Below are 20,969 nucleotides of genomic sequence, written 5' to 3'. Positions count from 1 at the left end.
CAGCCTTTGTGCTACTCTGCTGAAGAAGCTGCTGGTGCAATGAAGTGGTCCTGTTGACATGGACCATCACTAGAGGGGCCTTTGTTGCTGGTCAGGACTTTGCAGGTGCTTAGGGGCCACCTTCCATTTGGGCAAAACCCACTGGGATGTGTGCCTGGAAGCTAGGTGTTCTTCCTCCTGTGCCTATGCTGGAGTGAGCTGCTGGAGAGGTCTGATGGTGGCTGGAGGGACTGTTTGGTCCTGGCCTGCCTAACCTCGAGTATGCTGGGGTCAGGGAGGTGGGAACAGACCTCCAGCTGTGAGCAAGTGCTCAGCCCAAGAGGTAAAACACCAGTCACAGCAGTGTTTCAGCACACATTTATTGCTGCTCATTGTTTCCCTGCAGTGGATCAGAACAAAGGTCCCTATTGCACGTCAACAGATTTTATTTTTGGCATCTGTAAAAAATTGCACAAGACTTCTTAACCCCCTTCCGCTAGCTGACTGCTGAACACACAATGAGATTCTTTCACCTAAATGATGGCTATGGTTTGCCCAGGAGCCACGGTGCTTCCTGGACATGATCATAGTGGGGTTTGTGCGTCAAGTGTACTCCTGCAGGAGGTACCCCTTTGTGGGTGGCTTTTATGGTCACATACAGTGCGCAAGACACCTTACTCTGGAAAAGCATGCCTGGATGATCTTTGTAGAGACGCTATTTCTACTGCATGCAACAGATAGTTGTGGCTGGATCTAATTTACCCATTGAACTGTCCCTCTGGGGTTAGGTCCATGGGACTTCCTCAGCTGCTACTGAGTTTCTCTGGCCAGGCAGTAACAATCCAAGCTGCACGGTGAGAATTTAAATACAGTGAGTTTTTACATTAAGAATTGCACAGAGTGAATCAGAAAACTCCAACCTCAGAATGTGGAGACCTGCCTGTAGGTGGCACGCTCTGTGCCACCTTTGTCAAATCCACGGTTGCCTTATTCTGCTCTTTCTCATTTGTGAGGGGAAACCCTTGGATGTAGGAGCTCTCGTGGGATCAGGCATGAAGCCTTGTGGACACCAGCCAGGCTTTCGAGGTGTTTGTGGTACAATGTGCACTCCTGCGATGGCAGGGGGAGATCTGCCTTGGAAGACCCCTGCTCTGTGTTTCCCTTGGGACTGATTCAGAGAAGATCGGCTGGACTTCCCAGAAGATTGACTGCTTTCCCTTGCCCGGTGAGGGGGAGAATTGTGCTCTGAGCTAATGGGGTGCCCTGGGCTCTACTGTAGCCTCTAACTTCACACTGCATTGCAGTGCTCTGGGAGGTGGCCATCCCCTGGGCAACCCCTGTCCTATATTCCCCCAGGGAGAGGAGATCCGGAGACCCTGTGCATGTGTCAACCAATTGAGACCATGTCCATGGAGCAGCAGAGGAAGGGAGTTGTGCTGGGCTGTGTGGACCAGGGGAAGCTGAGGAGTAGGTTTCTCCCCATGGCTGCAGGATGGTTGATGGGAAGCGGCTGGGACTGGATTCCCCCTCAGTAGACCCAGGAGACTGGTACCCACTGAGGAGAGCTGCAGGCCTGCTCAAAGGCTTCCTGCAGCAGTTGCAGGCTTTCTTCCACCCCATTGTTGACCAGTGAGAGGTCAAAGTAGTGTGCGTATCTGCTCCGGATGCTCTCTGAATCCTTTCGGAGCTGCTGCAAAGCCTCTGACTGCAAGAAATGAAGAGAGTGTCTTCAGAAGGCTGGGGAGGAGAGGAATTTCACAGCCCACCCCAACAGGCAAACTCCCTCCCACCACCAAAACAACTCAAGCAGTTGTCAAGTATCGGCACAGAGCATCCCTGCAGCTTGTCTGACAAGCTAGGAGGTGTTGTGTCATCTTTGGGAGAGGGTCTCTGGGATTTTGCTGGGAGCGATGCTGGGAGCATCAGGTTACCTGCTAAGAGTGAGGCCAGATCTACCTGGTCTCATATTTATCTTTAAAATGCTTTTGACCAGAACAGTGATGGTTGGCAGAGCTGGACCAGCCTCCATCTACTGGTTTTGGCTGGGATAGAGTTATTTTTTTCGTAGTAAAAGCAAAAGCTGCCTGCCCTCTCCTGCTGGGGTATCCCAGGAGTGTGTCCCTGCAGGCAGCTGTGCCTTCAACAGCAAAGTCCAGACCGGTTTCCACCTATCTCCCTAATGGAGCTTGAAGTGCAGGTGGCTCCCTGCTTCTGTGCAGGGGTGGCAGGGGGATAAGTTTGGGGTGCTGCGCTGCTTGCTGCAGCTCTGCTGCGTGTCACCTGGAAGCTCTTGGTGAAGAGAGGAGAGCAGTAAGCAGTTTGCCTGTGTCATGTGAGCTCTGCTGGGTCACATTTTGGCTCTGCTGCATCCCTTCTAGTAAGCAGTTACCTGATCTGCAGCAACTAGCTATATATAGTGCTTGCACCAGCAAGGCTGGCCCTGCCCACTGCGGCAGGAATTGACTCCTGTCTGGAGGCAGCAGGGGGTGATGGGGCAGGGAGGTGGGGGGCAGCATGCTCGCTGCCCACCTGCTCTTTCTGCCCTGACACTTGGCCCCCTCTTTTCCCCCACCAGCCTGCTGCACCTGGCTTTACAGTCCTCTGCAGGCTAATGCCTGTGCAATGCTTGATCTGGAGGCTGCGTAAATATCCTTACCGGAAACTGTACCTTAAGCTTTACAAACCCTGAGAGCCTATTAAAAATAGGGTGGGAGAGGTGGCCTTGGCGGGCCATGAGTCCAGGGAAGGCCACCTGCACCGGACCTCTGTGGGTTTCCTTGTTCTCCCCTCACTTCCCACCTCCCCGCAGAGGTTAGTTGTCAGGGGAGCATGTGGCTTGTGCTTGGCACTGTGTGAGTTAACTGAGGCACCAGTGCTGCTTTCATCCTGATTTTGGGTGAGCATCTTAATGAGGCAAAAAATGAACGGAGCTGCTGTTTGTGTGTCCTGTTTGTATAGCTGATGGCAGGATACCTGCTCTGCAGTGCTGCTGCAGCTGGAGATGGCCCTGGGTGCTGGGCTGTACGCCCCACTCACCCCACTACATAGTAGTGGCTGATTATGCTGCAGGGATGACGGTTGGTGGGGGGTGGCAATCTGGGAGAGAGTCTATGGCTGCAGGAATCACCAATTCCTGTTTCTCAGGCTTGAGCTAAGGAAGTTGCCCTGCTCTCCTGGACTACAAAAATAAATGCAGGACAGAAGAAGCTGATGTAGAGCAGGGGGGAGTGCCCTGGGCTGCGGCAGCAGTCTCCTTGCCCTCTTGCCGTGGGCAGGCAAGTGCAGCTGGAGGGAGACTCAGCCTTGCCCTGCCACCCACCTGCTCTGCCTTGTCTGTTGGGGCAATGAAGACTATGAACGGGGAGAGCTCGGCCGTGCGGACAATCTTCAGGGTCTGTGGAGAGAGAGGTGTAGTTACCAGAGCGTGGCCATTCCTCAGGGCTGGAGCCAGCGTAGGCGGCTGGCTCCTGTCCCCCACTACCCCATGCTGCCCCCCAGCCAGGGGATGACGGTGCTCATGATGCAGTGGTGGGCTAAAGGGGCCACCCCTAGTCTGGGGCAATGGGCTCTCCAGGTGGGCTCCCAAGCCTGGGGACAGTCGGGTGGTATGGGGGCAGTTAGCTGGAGCAGGGGTCCCAGCACGGCTTCCCCTCCACCTCATAGGGGAGGACATGAGGGCATCTGCAGCCCTGCTCTGAGCTGGCTACTGGATACAACCGCTACTTTGCAAAGCAGCACCCATACACTTGGTGATGGAGAAAGGAAACGGACCCCACGTGAGGCCCATGCTGGCCCAGCACCCCCACTCCCACAGCAGCCTGGCCCTGGCCGTGATGGGGACTACCCTCACCGCACCCACGTCTTGGGAATAGAAATGGCACCCAGCACTCCCTGGCTTTTTTCTTCGGGACGGGCAGGTGGGCAGTGCTCTGGGGAAGACGGGGACAGTCACAGCCAGCACACAGGTAGCTCAGTCTGTGGCAACCCCTGTCCTGCCCACTCCTTTCCCTGCTCCCTACCTGGGGCTCGATGTCCAAAATAGCGACTTTGTCCTGCTGGTGGATCTTGTGCACCGTTTCAAACTTGGTGCCAAACATGTTTCCCTGGTAGCTTCCAAACTCCAGGAACTCGTTGGCTGAGATGTCCTGGGTCATCTTCTCCGTGGAGACAAAGTAGTAGTCCCTCCCATCCACTTCATTCTTCTTCGGGGGGCGTGTGGTGTCTGGGGATGGAGGGAGATGGTGAGTACCAGCCCCCAGAAGGACTGGGGAACAGAGCAGCATGGGCAGCCTCTCCTTTGGGTGACCTGGGCATCTTGCCTTCCCTTTTTGAGCATAGGGCTAGGGCATGGAGACCTTGTATACCTCAAGACTAGGCTGTACTCATCCTCTTTCAACTCATTCCTGCTTGGGACAAGTAAGGAACTCAGCCAGGCCAAGGAAAGCCACTGGGATGTGAAAAGCGATCTCTGCAATGCAGGTGGTAGCAGCCCTGCAGCCATCTGTGGGTAGGTTCAGCCTGTGGGACAGCAGGCAGGGAGGCCCTACAGTGCCCTGCGTGGTGGCCTTTGACACCACGGGCTTGGTGGTGCTGGAGGAACATCTCCCCACATCCCATCTGCCGTCAGAAGGTGCTGGCTCAAGGAGGTGAGAGGAAATGCATCGTGTGCTGTGCCCTTCACCCTAGCTGGGTACTTACATGGGGGTGGGTACATGAACTTCTCCGGGTTGTTGCTGAGCAGAGCATTCTTGATGTGGCTACGCCCCACACCGCTGGCCCCTGCAGAGAAGGAGGGATGGATGCTGAAGCTGGGCTCAGAGAAGCCTGGCAAGAGATGCTGGGGTCCCTCCACAGCTCTGGGTCTGAGGAAAGGTACAGAGTTCCTGGGGCCTTGCCCAGGATCTGCTTTCTGAGCTGGTCTTTGGTGTCTTCCAGCCCTGGAAGAAGTTCTCCTTGCCTTAACTGGAGATAGGACCAGTGTCTGCTGAGTAGTGGCTGGATTGCCCATGCCTGTGGGGTCCGCCAACAAATTTTCAGCACACACAGCATGGGAGTGTTTGGTGCAGCTGTGCAGACCAGAGCTGTTTTTCGTAAAAATTACCCATAAAGATACTTAGGAGCTGGAAACTCCTGAATTAAGCCTACCTCAGCATTGCAGTGCAGGTGCCAGACCATGCACAATGCTGCATGGAGGAGGTCAGCCTGCTTGGTGACCGCTGCAGGCAGAAGAAAAGCTCCCCAGAGCTTACTAGGGTTTGAAGGGCAGCGCTGCCCAGCCCCTGTCCAGTCCGGGTTCCCCCTGGAACCTGTCACACACAGCCCCTGTGCTGTGGAGGATGCCTGGGGCAGGACCTACCAATGAGCACCAGAGTCTTCCTCTTGAAGGCAGGCAGCCTCACCACCTCCTCATAGGAAACCACATCCAGCTGGTCAAAAACTGGGACAGAGGAGAAACAAGACAGTGAGTGGTCAGAGCCGGCTCAGCCACAGCAGCGGCAGCAGGACTGCACGCGTGTCAGACCAAAGCCAGGTCCTCGGGCCAAATGGGGGGAGCGATCAAGGCTGGGCTGGGAGCTCATTCCTCTTTAGCTGCTTGGGGAAAAGGGCAGCAGCCAGTAGCGTATGAGGTGTGGAGGGGGTGCTGGGGAGCTGGACCAGCGGCTGCTGAAGGAGCCAGGGCTGCTCTCGCTCAGTATTTCTGCTCAGGACGGCAGGACCTGGGAGCTGGGTGGGGAAGCAGCAGGACGCTGCGGGGAGCTTGCTGCTGGGGGAGCTTTATTTAACTTTCTGATTTACAGCTTTGTTTGTTACTGGTTGGAGCTGCAGGCCGGGCTACGAGCCAGCGTGTCCTCAGGCACCTGCCTTTGCCGGCCCAGGGCATGGCCATGCTTAGCACGGGGTGTTTGCAGTGGGAGGCTGAGGGGCAAGCTCCCTGCCCCACCAGGGCCATGGCTCGGCAGCTGTGGGAAGCGGTCGGGGCTGCTCCCCAGCTGCTGAGCCAGCACTGCCTGCCCTGTACCCGACAGCCCAGGGGGCTGAGGCCCGGGAGGCTGACCTCCCAGGGAGCTCAGGGCCGGGAGTGCCGGAGATTGTCACCACCGGAGATTGTCACCACCGGAGAGCACAGGAACTTGGTGCCTGGCTCCCATGTGAGCCAGCCCCAGCCTTGTGCACTACAGAGCTGCGCAGGGGCACGGCTGTGGCCACCCGAGGGGCAGGAGGACTTCGGAGGAGGGACTCAGGCTGACAGCTGTGGGTATCTGCCCAAGGTCCCGCCGCCAACGCAGCTGGGCCGTTTGGTCTGACTCCCATGGAGGGCAGACCTGCCCCTGCCCAGAGGCAGGAGTGATGGCCGGGGCTGGGGATGGAGCCCACTGCGCTGCTCACACTTACTTGAGCTGTGCTTGGCCAGGTATTTATCTTTGCACTTCTTCTTCTTCCCAAAAGGGCTACAGCTTGGGGATTCGCTCTGACTGGACTGGGTGACACTCGCCACACGCCTGCCGAGAGAGGAGGACACCACCCACCATGGTCCAGCTGTCACCCCAAGCCCTGGGGAGCAGTGGAATTGTCCCTCAGACATGCAAGGGCAGGAGCAGCAGGGTAGCTACTGGGACAGGTAAAGGCTCACCCTGCGGCAGATGAAGGGGACATCTGCCTCCTTTTCCCAGCAGTGATGTTGGTGTTACCCAACACGGTCACACTCCTGGTAGCATGTGGTCACTGTTCCCGCCTCCACTCCCAGATCCAGCCCTTCTGGTCAAATCCCGGGACCTACCACTCCTGCAGCTCCGGAGAAGGGATGAGTCCCGCCGACTCTGTGCAGGAACCCTCCACCCGGCCCTGCCACCAGTTGCTGTCATCCTTGTTTATGATTTGAATCACGTCACCAGTCTGAAACTTCAGCCCTGCTTCCTTGCAGGGGATAAGGTTGTCTTTTTTGGGGTCGTAGTCAAACTGTGCCCTCATGAACATCTGCAAAAGAGAGAGCAGGCTGGAGTCAGCATGGCCACGCAGGCTGGCTGAACTTGGTAATGTCCAGCTCCCGGCCCCACATCGCATCCCCCGGCAGCGACTGCAGAGCCAGCTCTAGGCACAAGGTCCCTGGTTCAGGAGGGACCCCAGCCCCTGCTGCTTTCCAGGCCCCTCAAGGCCAGGGCAGGGAGAAAGGAGATGAAGAAAGTCTTGGGGGAAGCTCTTGGGCATGGAGCTGCAGTGAGACATGCTGATGGGGGAGGGAGGGAGGAGGTTGGCATCTTTGAGATGCCAGTGAAGCAGCTGCTGCCTCTAGGCAGGCCAGCAAGCCCCACAGCTGGTGCCTGAACCCTGACATCTAGCCCCCCTACGGTCCCCTGAGTGCTTCACAGTGCTGGTGAGCTGAGCCAGCTGGAGATGAGTCCCACCACTCAGACCAACATAGTGCACAGCAACTGGGGTCTGCAGTGGGGTGAGCAGAGGGGAGCCATTGCCACAGTGCACCCTGCAGTCCCATGTCCTGGGCACCCCAGGGAAGGCCACTCTCAATCCCCAGCGGCTGTGCCCTGCCTCTCCCCAGCACTGGGTACTCCCCTGCATGGCACGGGGCCTTCAGGGAGCCAAGGCTGCAGTGTCACGTCCAGTCCCTTCCTTGGTCTGTCCTGGCCTCTATCAGCTACTCTTGCAATGTCACATTCATCATAGCTGCAACTGGAAACCTGCTGCTGCTGCTTCCCAGGGCACTGCACTACCCTCCTGGGGCCGGGGAAGCCCTGGAGACCAGGAAGGTATGAGAAAGTGGCCTTTCCCTGTCCCTTCTGCTCCCTCAGCTCTTTGGGAGGGAGTCTGCAGTGCCACTGGGGCAGCCCGCTCTGCTGCCAGCCCTCCTGAAGCCTGCAGGCAGCCAGGCGCCCCTGAGCTCTTGCTGCACCGAGCATCTTTGTAAGGTCAGGAGAGAAATGGCATGTGGCTTGTGCACATGGACCTTGTTTTCCAGGAAGGCTGTTCAGGAAGAACAAACCATCAGAGAGCAACAGGATGGATGAGAGTCACCCACCCCTGGGAGATGGGGCAGACCACGCATGTGCACCCAAGTGTTTTCTGTGCTGCTGCTTGCTCTTGCTGCCTGGATGAACAGTTTCTCATCTGAAACGCTGCTGCAGCTGCAGTTTGCCTCTGGCCAGCGCACCTGGCAAGGTCAGGACTAACACTGGGGCAAAGCCAAAGCAGGGTAGGGAGGATGGGCAGCAGAAGGCAGGCTTTAGAGAACGAAGTCTGTAGCCAAGCACAGACCTCGCAATGCCCTTGTTCCCCTCCTGGCTTCTTTTTGTCTTGTGGGCCTGAGGCTGCTGGGACCCCCCAGTCATGGTGCAGTCGTGCAGGCTCTCCCACAAGTCACGGATGCTCCCTGTTGTTTGAGACTTCTGGGGTCACTCAGGAGGGCAGTTAGCCCCGAGCCGGCAGTGTGCCTGGGGCTGCCCAGCAGCCGTGCCGCCAGCAGGAGTTCCTTTTACAGGGAAGCAGCACTATCAGACCCAGCCTGATGCTAACGCAGGCTTTCCCTCAGCACAACCCTATCAAGTTATTTATCCCAGAAATGCAGTATGTAGCAAGAGGGCAAAGGGATTCACATAGGGTGATGTCTATGCTCTGTCCTCAGACATGATAGGCAGAGCCTGGAAAGTCATCTTTCCCTGGGTAGGGTAGACCACATTAGAAGTTTCCTACAGTATGACCTCCTTCAGCAGTGCTGCTGGAGGCACAGGGCCAGCAGGACGCACGCATGGTTCCCTTTGACAGAAAAGCAGAGCACATGGATCAAGCTGGGACACGAGATCTCTCACAATGGAAGACAAAGAAGAGCGGAATCTCCCTTCAGGATGAGGGCTGATGCTTGCTCTGAAAGCACTCTTTTGGCACAGGGAAGCAGGTCGTCAACACAAACACACACGGGGCACAAAGCGAGCGCTGCCCAGGCACCTTCCTGGAGCCCTGTGCTCCCACAGCCCTGGTACCCCAAGCCAGGCACAGCCAGGTCACTTTTGGAAAGACTCCCACACACCAGTTAGCATCAGACAGCTCTGGCCATCACCCGCGGACTGCAAAGGGCCAGCTCCTAATGCAAGCTACCTGCCTGCCTGTGCCAGCCCCCTCTCTAGGCATGGAAGCTCAGGTACTGAGCAGGCTCCAGCACGAGAAGCCATGGTCTTTAAAATCAAAAACTCGTGGTTTGTACCTGGGAACAGGTTGGAGATGACCTTAAGAGCCCCGAGTGCTCAGTGCTTCTCATTAGGATCCTCCCAAGCAGACCTGCACCAAGAGACACTCAGGTGGCCTCAGCGTGGCTGGCTGCCAGGCTGCGGGGCAAGCCAGGGCACAGGGGGCATCGTGATGCCAGGACCTGCACCATCCTGCCTGCCAGGCCCTGATGGAGGTGGTCATGTGGATCCAGGAGTTGAAACATAATCACAAGTCCACGCTTGGCACTGGACCGCAACAAGCAGAGATGCAGGCAACCCTGGACACAGCAATGGGAGGACAGCTGTTGTTGGGAAGGAGTTTGTCCCTGTGTTCTTCCCTGAGCCCGCAGCCAGCCTCGTGTGAGCCAGCAGCCGTGTTCTGTTTGCCAGAGGTAACCTTTCCCCTGGCACTGAGCTGGATGAGGGCAGAGGGACAGCAGGGGAGGGCAGACACGGGCCCGTGTTTAATAAACGCAGGCAAGGCTGGTTGAGCTGGGATGGGAACAGCCTGGGCTGAGCGAGAAACAGAGAAAGTTTTCACTTGTCACCACGTTCAGAGACTTCAGCTTCTCTGGGTAAGGAAAAAGGGTGACATGGACTCCTCCGGGACATTCCAGCACAATCCAGCCCCCACCTCCTCCGCCTCTGAGCTGCTTTCCCACTCCTGCCTGTCCATGATGGGGGGCACCGCAGTGGCATTGGCTCCTGCACCCAGAGACGGGACAGCATCCCAGCCACTACACACTGACGTCTTGGCACAGGAGCCAGCCTTCCCTACTATCCTAAGTATTTTCGCTACAGCAGGACTTCAAAGGCAAAGCCAGGCAGGTGTCACCCCCTGCCACAGCACATCACCCCGACCCTGGCAGTGGCAGCAGGTGCAAGGAGCTGCCTTCCTCTCCCCCACCACTTCCTTCCTCCCAGTCACTGCTCACAAGCGTGCTGGTGGCATCCGGACCGACGTCACCCTCCTTGCAGCTGATGCACCGGGCATCAGTGACAGTGGGGAGCAGCGAGAGCCCAGTGCTGCACCTGAAGGTGCTGCTGTGGCCCTGTCATGGGGACGTGGCTCTAATGGCTGCAGTTCTGAAGGTGGCAGGAAGCTTCTGTGCTTCCTAGGGTGCACGTGCTGCTGCTTTCCCATCACCAAACACCACACACACATACCGCTGTGGCTCAGGCACCCCAGGCCCACATTCCTACATACACACTGGGTAAAGACATCCAGACAGGGCCGAAATCTGCTTGTCTGCAGCAATGTAAGCACAGGACAGGCCTTTTTCACCCTCTAGCAGCTCAGACAAGGTGACCAGGCAGCCATCCCCTCGTCCTTCCCCTGGCTCAGCACAGTTCTCTCCCCAGCACCGGTTCCCCATCATTTGCTCTGGTCCCACCCGGCCCCACAGCCATGTCCCAGCACAGCCCATGGGTCTGGAGGCTGCACTTACCTGGAGAGCAGGGAGTCGGCTTTGTTGGTTGGGAATGACTTTTATTGAGACCATCCCCTTGGTTTCTTTCTAGTGAACAAAGGGGAGAAAGAAGTGTTGGAGGAGGCGGCACCTGGAGGCAGCCCAACAGCAGCAACCTGTGCGGGGAGCTGCTGAGTGCCAGGACCCACAAAGGCAAGGCTCCTGGGGGGCCCCAGCCATGCTGTGAGGCTGGGGGGCACCACAGCCTGGTCAGAAACACCTCTGTTGGGGCTGGGCTAAGCGCCATGGCAGCATAACTTTGCCATACTTGTCCCATCCACATGGGGGGACACCAGCACCCCCACAAGGGGCTGGCTGTGGGCACTGCTAAGCATCACCAGAACGAACATGGAGACCTGTATTGTCTGGCCTGGCTGCCCCCATGGGGAGCCCGGGACGAGAGGCTGGTTCTGCCAGGTCCCCTCTATGCCGGCCTCTCACTCCTGCCCTCCTGGTGACATTACAGGCACAGCACTCCCTTGCCTGCCACAGGCCAGATGCACTGTTGCGCCACATGCTTCAGAAGACCGACATGGTCTCATGAGGACAACCACATCTGGAGGTTTGGAGGGGCCTCCTGGGCCACCACCTTTCTCAGGAGGCAAAGACAAGATCTTCCTTGGTCCCACTGTCTGGAGCAGGGATGTCCTGTCACCAGGCAGGACAACGGCACTGCAGCAGGGGCAGGCCTCCTGCTTAGGCTGCTGGTGGGTGTCCGCAGGACCACATGTTGGGCACGAATCAGGATGACCCCAGCGTGTGACTCCAAGGCAGGTCTGAGACCCTGTCCAAAACTGTCTCTACCGAGGGCCTGGCAGGAACACCGTGACCTCAGCAGCAGGAAAATGGCCCCAAGGTGACCTGCAGGAGCAGCCAGCCACTGGGCTGGAGCTGCACACCAGCCTTGGCAAGCAGAGGTGGTTTCCAAACCCCACACACACCAGCACATGTCAGGGACCCAGCCAACAGCCTTTGTAGCTGCTGTCAGGAGGCCAGAACCAAAGAGCAGAAACAAAGAGCAAGGCCAGACCACCAAGGCTGCATACAGAGACCCGGCACTTGGCTGTATTACAGCACCCCGACATGGTGGCCCTGGCTCCTGCCACATCACACTGCTGCAAGCGGCTGTGTGTTGGCTCTAGCATCTAGGCGGGGATAAATGCTCAGCCAGCATGCACACCTGCAGGCCAAAGTGGTCCTTCCTGGGAACTGCCTTGCCAAGCACAGATACCTACCAGCATCTTCTGCAGCTGGTCAACCGAGTGGTTGCTCACACTCTGCCCATTGATTTCTATGATTTCATCACCCACGTGAAGAGAGCCTGCCAGCAACAGGAGAAACATGAAAATGCAGCACCGGACAAGATCCGCTCACCAAAACTACACAGCTCCACCAGCCTCCCGACCCCCTGGGCAAGCTGTGGCTTGGATGCTGCTGTGTTTGCCTGGGCAATGCTTGTGGAGCCACGCATGTCACCTAAGCACATGGGACTAAAGCACAAGGGGAATGGATTCTTCCCCCTCTATCCAACACACACACTTTATCCAGTCTGAAGGTCATCGGGTTGCTTTCCACTGTGTGTCCCTCCGTGCTTTAGACTGGTCAAAGCACCTGTTTACCCAAACCCAAGCACCTCACCTGAAGTCAAATGACAGCCTCCTTACAGGGCCCTTCACACAAGCGTTCTTGACTTTCTGCGGTTTCAGTTTATATACTCAGCCAGATTACAGCCTCAGATACCCTGCTATAAATCAGGCTCCAGTAGCGTTATTGGAATGGCTCCTGGGTTATTTTGGCAGGGGTAAGCTCAGACTTCCCGCTTGGATCCAGGGCTGGAAAAGGGGCCCCTTCTTCTAAGCACAGAACGTCTCATTTCCGTGCCCCTTTGGCAAGACCCAAAACCAGAAAACAGCACCTATTTATTTCTTTTGGCACCTTCTTTAGGTCTGCAGAGCCAACCCACAGCAAGTCTGTCCCACCTGTGCACTTTAGGAACGGGAAGAGCTTCCCTGCAATCTCTGGGGTACGATCCATCTCTTGTTACAGTGACCCCATCACGAGATGGAGACAGATGGTCTCTGGTTCCTTTCCAGGAGAGCCCTTCCCCCAGTCCTTTATTTCTCCCTAAAGTCTCCAGTGCATTAACGTGACAACCACGCAGAGAGACCAGCAAGCCCTGAGTTACTGACATATTGCTAGTGGAGGAAGGGACACAGATGTCCTCGTCACAGGGGAAAGCCAGCAGTGCTGGGGGCTGCCTTATCTCTGCACGGAAAGAAACCAGCTGTAGATGTGAATCCGTACACTGCCTCTACACGGGCCTTGTTACCTTGTCTGTGAATCATGCCCCCGTGGAAGATCCTGGCCACCATGCAGCTCTGCTTGTCATTGAGCTTCAGCGTGATTCCCTGGAAGACAGGAAAATCCATGACTGCTCGCTGGAGGGGAGAGCTCCCATGCTCTCAGCAAAGTCCTCTCCAGGCCCGGGTCCATGGTGGGCTGTACAGTGGCTAGGGGGAAGCCCCCTGCTTGGCCAGCCCAGCCTGCTGCAGCTCCTCTTGGCACAAGCATCCCAGCTCTTTAACGGGGCTCGCTCCCGGTCCCCAGGCAGGAGGCAGGATCCAGCACCTTCCTCCCATGTCTGACATCTCAAGCGATCTCCTGCTTCCCCTGAGGCCAGCCCGTTGGCAAGGCTCTACCTGCCCCTCCGCCCCCCTGGGTGCCACAAGGCTTTGGGATTTTGCCAGCTCTCACCATGGGCTCCTCCGTGACCTTCTCAAACTGGACGAGGCGTATCTTCCGCACCTCACGGCCATTGCTGTGGGAGGGGCTGCCCAGAGCCGCTGAGCCGTTGGTGTAAATGTCCTCAGTCATGGCATTCATGGGCTGAGTGACGGCCTGTCGGGGCAAAACAGAGACTGGGGTTTAGGGGCTCCACCTGAACGGGGCCAGGGAGTGCTGGCTCCCTGCTCTGGGGCTGAGCGACTCCACCGTCTTAGGGTGCCTGGGGCACAGCGGGAGGACAGGCTGGAGGAGAGGACAGCAAGAGCAAGAAAAGAAAGAACAAAAGAGCTTCACCCTTGACGATGTGACTGTGGCTTGATCTACAGTTAGCTAGCCTGGGAAACACAGGAGGTAAGAAAACTGCAGAAAGGCTACCGGTATCAGAAGCCAAAGGAGTTCACCGCTGATCGTCTTCTGCAGCAACAAGTCCCAAACACTAACGGTGCGTCGCAGCAGCACTTGGCCCGCAGCTGGCTTGTTGCAGAGCATAAAGCTCAGGACAGCTTCACTGAGTGAACGGAGCACTTTGGGACTGACCCCCGAGAACTGGGACCAGGCTCTGCTCTTGCTCAGTTTGCAAGTTCAACCTTTCCTCATCTACATCAATGAGCAACCAGCACAGTGCAAAGCGAGGTCCACATCCAGGCACTGAAGGCAACGTGCTCCCCAAGCCAGCCAGAAAATCCCCATTTCCCTCCCCAGCTCCCAGCAATGGGCCAGTTCATGCTGGCTGGCACTGGGAAGCCAAGCAGGGGCTTCCAGCCACGGGGAAACCTTTGTTCTTCATCTTCAGTAGACGCTGGCACCGGGGCAGGTGGAGCACACCTAGGGTCCTGGGCAGAGATCTCCAAACCCACCCTGCCACACAGCAGGGACACTGCGAAGCAAGCTGCCATCCCCCAGCCTGAGAAAGCCTGGTGCAGTCCTGTTACACCCCTTGGGCACGCCGGGCAACATCTCCACACAGCTTGCAGACGTGCCAGTTTGGCCGCCAAGCACAGTGGACTTCCCTTGAGTCTCTCCCAAATTGGTGCTGGCCCAGCTTTGATTTGCAGCCCCTGCCCGCCTTGTTGGCACGCTCAGATCCCCACGCTGGCCTGCAAGGCAAAGCAAACCCTCCTGGCCGCCCCGCTCCACACCAGGTTGCCGGCTTTGCTGCCCAGTTTGCAGCTTGGCACCCTCCCTCCCAGCAGCGCCCAGACTGGGAGCCACAGCCAGCAAACCTGCGGGGGCACCCAGCAAGGTCCTCGCCAGCCTTAGCCCAGCACCAGCGAGGTGGCACGCCATGCCCAGCCAGGCAGAGCCAACGCTCTCCCCCTGCATGCCACCTGCCAACAGCTGGCTTGAGTTCTGGGCCTGTGCCAGTGGCTGGGGAAGCAGCAGCCTGATCCCGCCGCCCCGGCTTGCTCTCACCCACCGCAGACATCCAGCACGGAGAAGGGGCTGCAGCCCCGTGCTGCCAAGGGGTGAGATCCAGCCACGCCGCGGGGAGGTTTGTGCAGGTGCAAGTGGGGTGAAGAGCATTTGCTAGTAGGGTGTAGCCGTGGCACTAAACCACAAGAAAATCAGCTTTGGTAGGGATGTGCTGGGGTGCTGCTGAGCTGAGACAGTGGCCCAGCCTTGTGCAATGGCCAAAAGCAGGGAGGGAGCCAAAGGCAGGGGCAGCAGAGCCAGGACTAGCCAGGCCAGCAGGATTGGTGCTGGCAGAGAGGGACGGATCAGCACAGAGCCATGGGCATTGCCCGCAGGAAGGGCACAGGGAGCTGAGTGCCCGTGCTGCAGTGACAGGGAAGATGTGTGATTTATTTTTAAGCCAACTACTTCAAAGAGCCAACCGACTTCCTCCTCAGAGGAAAAAGGCAACTGTGTGGGCTCTGGCTGCCAACGACTCACAAACGAAGGAGGAAGCTGAATCTCAGCCCAGAGCAGCGCCTGGGCCAAGGACTCGTGGGGTGGAAGGAAGAGCGACTCGCAGCCCCCCAGCCTGGCTTGCCAGCCCCAGCTGGGCATGCTGCTGCTGCGCCATTCTGCTGGCTGTCCTGAGGAGGGAGGTGGGAGGAGGAAGAGGAGGGCAAGGACTTCTCCAGCCCTGCCCAAGGCCAAAGTGCCCATAAAGTGGTTTGAGTCAGCACAGATCACATTTATCTTGGTCATGCCTTGGGAAACCCTTACACTCTGCAATCCCTGGCTTCAAACCCCTAGGCTCAGCAGAGCCCGATGACCCAGGACACAGCACAGTCTGCTCCAGGGGCTAGGAGTTCCCGCCCCTGCCATCTCCACCATCCCCACCAGCTGAGCCTCCCAGCCCTGACCTTTGCTTTTTGCTGAGAGCTGGAGAAAACACCCAGCCCTCAACGCTGACACAGCACCAGTGTCACCCTGGTGACTCCCAGAGAGCAAGCCTTGTCACCAGAGACTTGCTGCTGTGCCTGGGACAGCCACCAGTCACAGCTCTGAACCCAGCAGGGTCCTCTGGCAGCTCCCTGTGCCAAACAGAGCCAGGCTGGGATGGCATGGGCTTTTGCTGATTGCACTGGGTGGATGGGGATGGGGAAATGTCTGGCTCACAAGGAGGACGAGGACCCACGGGGTGGCAGATTCCAGCACCAGTGTTGGATACCCAGAAGCCAGAGACTGGAGACGTCTGTGGCTCTCGTGCTCCGTACACATGAGCCTGCCAGCCAGATCGCCTGCGCTGCACAATCCTGGCAGCTGCCACACTCTCAGCTGGTTTGGCCTGGCATAGCCTGTGCCCTCAAGAGGCTTTCAGGTCATGCTGGTAGCGGGCCAGACCCTGCTACTTATGCACTGCTTCGCAGAAAACTTACACGCGTGCTGCTAAGAGCTGGCTCCACGACCACCAGCCACTGCCAGGTCTGAACAGCCCTGGACTTGATCACTGCTGGGGCCAGCGGTGGGCAGACATGGGGCAAGGAGGCGGGGGGCTGAGCTGTGCAGTAGGGCTGCTGGGAGCTGGGCAGGGTGGGACAGCCCCAGTGGGGGCTCAGCAGTCCTACGGGTGCCTTGCAGCTGGCTGGCGAGGGTACAAATCCTCACGCACAAATCCTGCTCCAGGTGGCAATGTGCAGAGGAGCCACCAGCTCCACGGGTCGAAGAGGTGCACCCCAGCTCCCTGCCTGCGCTTTCCTCAAGACTCCAGATTTCTGCCCCATATCCCAGGGCTGAGGGAAGGGTGCCAGCTCCCTGGGCAGCCTTTGCCAACAGGGAATTTGGCGAGCCTGGAGCAATCCTTGGTGAGGACCCCAGGGCTTGGTATCCTGTCCCCAGGCGGGGTCAGCATCATCTGCCAGGGTTTCTCCTGCTGCTGTGCTGGCTCAGCTGGACTGCACGCCACCAGGCAAATCAAACATTAACTGGGCAGCTGGTTTGCAGAAGGCTGAAGCAGCACTTGAGGAAAGCAGCACTGTAGTGCAAAGGGCACATTCGGTGGTTTGGTTCCTGGACTCTCCTTGCTGGTCTAACCAAGAGACTTCAGTATCGGGTGACCTTGGAAGAGCACGGCTCCCTGGCAAGCACGTGGAGAAAGGTCAGACACCGCCGGCTTTGGCAACTGGGCCCCTGAAGTACAGCAGCCCAGATACAGGAGGGAAGGAGGGAGCGTGATCCCCTGGGATCACCCTCTCAGCTGGCAGGGAGACATGCTCCACTGCCCACAGCGAGCAACAAAATCCCAGCTCCCTTCAGGAATCATCACCCCTCACATTATAATCGCTGTGGGTGTGTGCAGGGACGATGAGGCACTGTTTAGTGCAGGGATGTCCTGGCCCAGTAACCTCTCCTCCATCCCTCTAGGGCTTCAACCTTGCCTCCCCGCTGTCCAGCAGATGTGTGCATCATGCTTTCAGTACAGCTTAAAAAACAGAGCAACGTGTAAAAAGAGCAAACTAGTCAAAAAGAAGAAAAAAAAAAAAAAAAGAGCTTGGAAGTTGCTTTTAGTCTGCTCCATCAGGCTGGGGGAACAACAGCCACGTGGACATTTAGAAGTAACTCATCCCAGCCTTCTGCTGGGGGCTACTGCCTTCTCAGGTCTGCCAGCACAACCACAGGAGCAACCTCACCCAAGAAGCCTTCCAGAAATACAATCCAGTTTGTTGTGGGGTTTGTGTTTGTGTTTTTTTTTTAAAAAAAACCCAAACATTTAATCAAACAGAATTACATTGCTGACGCTGGGAAAAGGCCTGGCAACACCAACAGGTCGCAGTGAGGGAACCGAGAAATAGACGAGATACAAGCAGTTGTGGAAGCCAGAAGATGCCACCAGCTCTGTGTGCCCTCGCACTGACTGCACATCATGGAGTGCTGCAATGGAGAAGGGCCAGATTTTCAAGGGAACGCAGTCAGTTTTGCTGAGGCACCATCTTTCCACCAGGAAAGGCTGATGCAGCCTTCCAGATGTGTTTTTGAAACCGGTCACCTCCAAGGGAGAGTCAGTAAAACCATGACACTGAAATCTTGAGGAGCTGCCCAGCAGCTCCATCCCCACCCTCCAGAACAAGCCCTGCAAGACACTTTTTCCCCTGCAGCTGTTACAAACTGGAACGTGGCAAAACACATTTGAGATTAAAAAGTTGGAACCAGCCCTCCCCACTTCATTTTGGTCAAGGCCAGAAGTTTTGCTTGGCTTTCCACCACTAGTTGTGCCCACAGTCATTTCAGGATTTGGTCCCTGGGGACCCGTGGCCTTAGTCTGCTCTGGTGCTGGTTGAATGCTAGGAACCACTGCTCCCAGGGAAGCAGAGCGTCCCCTCTGCGCCTTCAGGCTCAGCTCTCTCCAGACGTACCCTCCTTTTCTCAGCAAGACTCCCAAAGGTCACAAGCGCTGCCCATTTTACAGTTGGGGAACTGAGTCATGGCTGATAAGGGGGCATGCCCAAGGTCACCCTGCCAACCAGGTGCACAGCTGGGAATAAAAGCCCACACCTCTTTGGTAATCTGTATTTGCCAGTTGGGAGATAAAGAGAAGATATGCAGGCATGTGGTGGGGCTCAAGGGAAGAAGGCAAGCGGCTTCCTCCACTTTGGCTGTTTTCTAGCCATAGCATGGCTTCCACGTGCTGAGGGTTTGCGTGTCCTGCCGCCACGGGAGGAATGCAGGACAGCACTTCCCAGCACGTGGCTCTGCCAGAGGAAATGGGGAAGAGAAACCTCCCAGCCGCCCTGCTTGACTCCAGCCAAGGAGCACCCAGCTGGACCCAGCACTCCTCCCAAGAGCTGCTGGCGATGTCCCTACTGTCCCACAGAGGGGCCCACAGCCTCCGTGGGCCAGCACCATCTCTGCACACATGCAACACGGGGATCGGCGCATAAGCAACTGGCAAGCTCAGGACACGTAACCCCAGCTGCGTGCCAGCCCCACAGAGTTCCTCTTCAAAGGCCCCAGGCAGATCCCGGTTTGCCATCTCTCTCTTTATCCATACTGGAATAAATATACTGTAATGCCAGGGAGCTGTAGGCCAGCTCCTACGTTCTCCGTGGCCCTCTGCCATTGTCAATTTGTCCCTGTTCTGCCTGCGGCCAGGCAGGCCCTCCGCCTGGATCCTGCAGGCAGAGGGATGGGAGAGCTCCTCTCAGCAGCTGCTTTAAAAGCCTGTCTTCTATATTTTTTTAAGGCACTCTGCTGGGGTGGCGCCATAAAAAGCGCACGAACCATTGGTGTGGGACAGATCTGACAAGCCTCTTTTGGATGCTGTAGTGTCCAACACGATGGGCCAAAGTCAGCACTCGGGGAAATTTCCTCGCCGCTCTCCAGAGGCTCTCCACAGCCTCAGGGAAACCCCAGGCCAGGCACGCTGTGCCACGGCTCCATCAGGGACTCCTGTTCCAAGCTGAAAACCTCTGGTGGCAGAAAAGCACCAGGTGTTTGCACTGGGAACTGCTGACCTTGCTCCAGTTGCACCCAAGCTACCCCAAACGAGACCAGCTGAGGAAGAAGCCCTCCCAGCAGGACAGCGATGGCTGGTGCAGCCTGCTCTCCTGCTGGAGATGGGGTGCGCGGGGTGCACACAGCCCCCAGCTCCGCTCCTTGCCCCAGGGCAGCTGTGCCAAGGGCTGGCTGCATCCCCCCTCGCAGAGGCCAGGACCCACCGCCACCCCTCCAGCCCACGCTGTGGACCAGGAGGTTGCTCAGCAGCCGAATCAGCTCATGTGACAGGCAGTTCCAGTTCAGACCAGTTACAACTTTGCAGCAAAACAAGCACAAGCTCCTGGGTGGCAGGATGCTGAAGCCTTCCTCCCCTGCACCCTGCCTCTTCCCCGCCCGGCCGCACCGGCGGACCGTTCCTCCAGGCACCCCACGGCCCCCGGGGAGGGGCCCCGCTCCCGGGACCCGCCGTGCCACATACAGGGCACGTGCCTGGGCGCCCCCCTCCCGCCCCCGCAGGGGTCTCCGGGACGGACGGGATGGAGGGGACCCCCGGGGGCTCTGCCGGGCCTGAGCCGGGCGCAGCGCGCTGGGCTACGGGCCCGCGGGGATCGGGGCGCACAAGGGGCGTGGGATGGGAGGGGGATGCGCCGGGGCCCCCTGCCCGGCCTCGGCGGGGAAGGGGCCGGGGGGCAGAGGGGGGCGGCCGCTGCGGGGGGCCGGGGCTGGCCGGCACGTTGCCCTCCGGCCGCCGCTCACCTCGGGCTTGGCCCGGTTCTGCAGGAGGTGCTCCAGGTAGAGGTCGGAGAGCGCCGTCCGCATGCTGCCGGCGCTGGCGCTGCGCCCCGACTTGAGGGTCATCCCGCCGCTCCGCCGCCGCTCCGCCGCCGCCGCCAGCAGCCGCAGCCGGTTCCGCTGGCTCCAGCACAGGGGCCCGGCCCCAGCCCCGCCGCACGGCCCCGGCTCCAGCAGCACCGCCGGCCCGCACGCCCCGCCCCGTGTGGCAGCGGCAGCGGAGGCGGCCTGGGGCGGCGCGGCGCCGGGCGGAGCCAGGCGGCCGGGGGCGGGCCGGGCCGGGGCCCCCGGCGGGCAGCGCCGCCGCACGGGGGCCGTGGGCTCCACCGCCCGCTCCCGCGGGGTGCCGAGCAGCCGGCGCCCGGCGTCACCGGTGCGCTGCGGGGCCGTGCGGCCCCACCGGTGGAAGGGATGGGGCGCGGCGCCCCCGCACAGGCGGCACATAAGCGTCCCCGGTCGCCACCCAGAGCCGCGCCTCGCTGCCCGCGGGGGGTCTCTTCCCCCGTGAAACTGTTTCCATCGCACCCCCGCTGGGAGCAGCCCCCGGCCCTGGACGCGCCCCGGCACCGGCGGAGCTGCCCCCTGCGCACCCCGCGCTGGCACGCCCGGCAGCCGAGGGGACCCGGCTGCGGGGGGCTGGCTGCGCCACTCGCACAGCTCGCGGTTGCCAAAACCAGGGCAGGAGGCTGCATCCGAGAAGGGCTTTGTCACCTCGCAGCCAGGGTAGAGGCCCAGCAATGGCACTGGGGGCATGTCCCCAAGCAGCATGGGCACGTACCTTGCTGTCACCAGCCACCCGCCAGCCCCGCTGGGTGCAGAGCGGGGTGTGCTGTGCCCCAGTGTGCCC

At 58.7% G+C, this 20,969-nt stretch overlaps 1 protein-coding gene across 1 annotated transcript; it reads right to left on the bottom strand.

Annotated features, from left to right (window-relative positions):
• Positions 1-345: 345 nt before the first annotated feature.
• Positions 346-20,337, bottom strand: MPP1 (MAGUK p55 scaffold protein 1). Its single transcript, XM_080365490.1, has 12 exons — positions 20,087-20,337; positions 13,418-13,561; positions 12,993-13,071; positions 11,899-11,984; positions 10,643-10,711; positions 6,758-6,954; positions 6,373-6,479; positions 5,336-5,416; positions 4,678-4,758; positions 3,999-4,201; positions 3,299-3,373; positions 346-1,684 (listed from the first exon to the last, which is right to left on the bottom strand). Exons 1-12 carry the CDS (start codon positions 20,186-20,188, stop codon positions 1,508-1,510), a joined length of 1,401 nt encoding a protein of 466 aa, XP_080221616.1. The 5' UTR covers positions 20,189-20,337; the 3' UTR covers positions 346-1,507.
• Positions 20,338-20,969: the final 632 nt, after the last annotated feature.

Source organism: Falco punctatus (assembly GCF_963210335.1).
Source record: "Falco punctatus genome assembly, chromosome: 15".
NCBI lineage: Eukaryota > Metazoa > Chordata > Aves > Falconiformes > Falconidae > Falco > Falco punctatus.
Note: the sequence above shows the minus strand (reverse complement) of the source record. Positions and strands in the feature narration are given on the sequence as shown.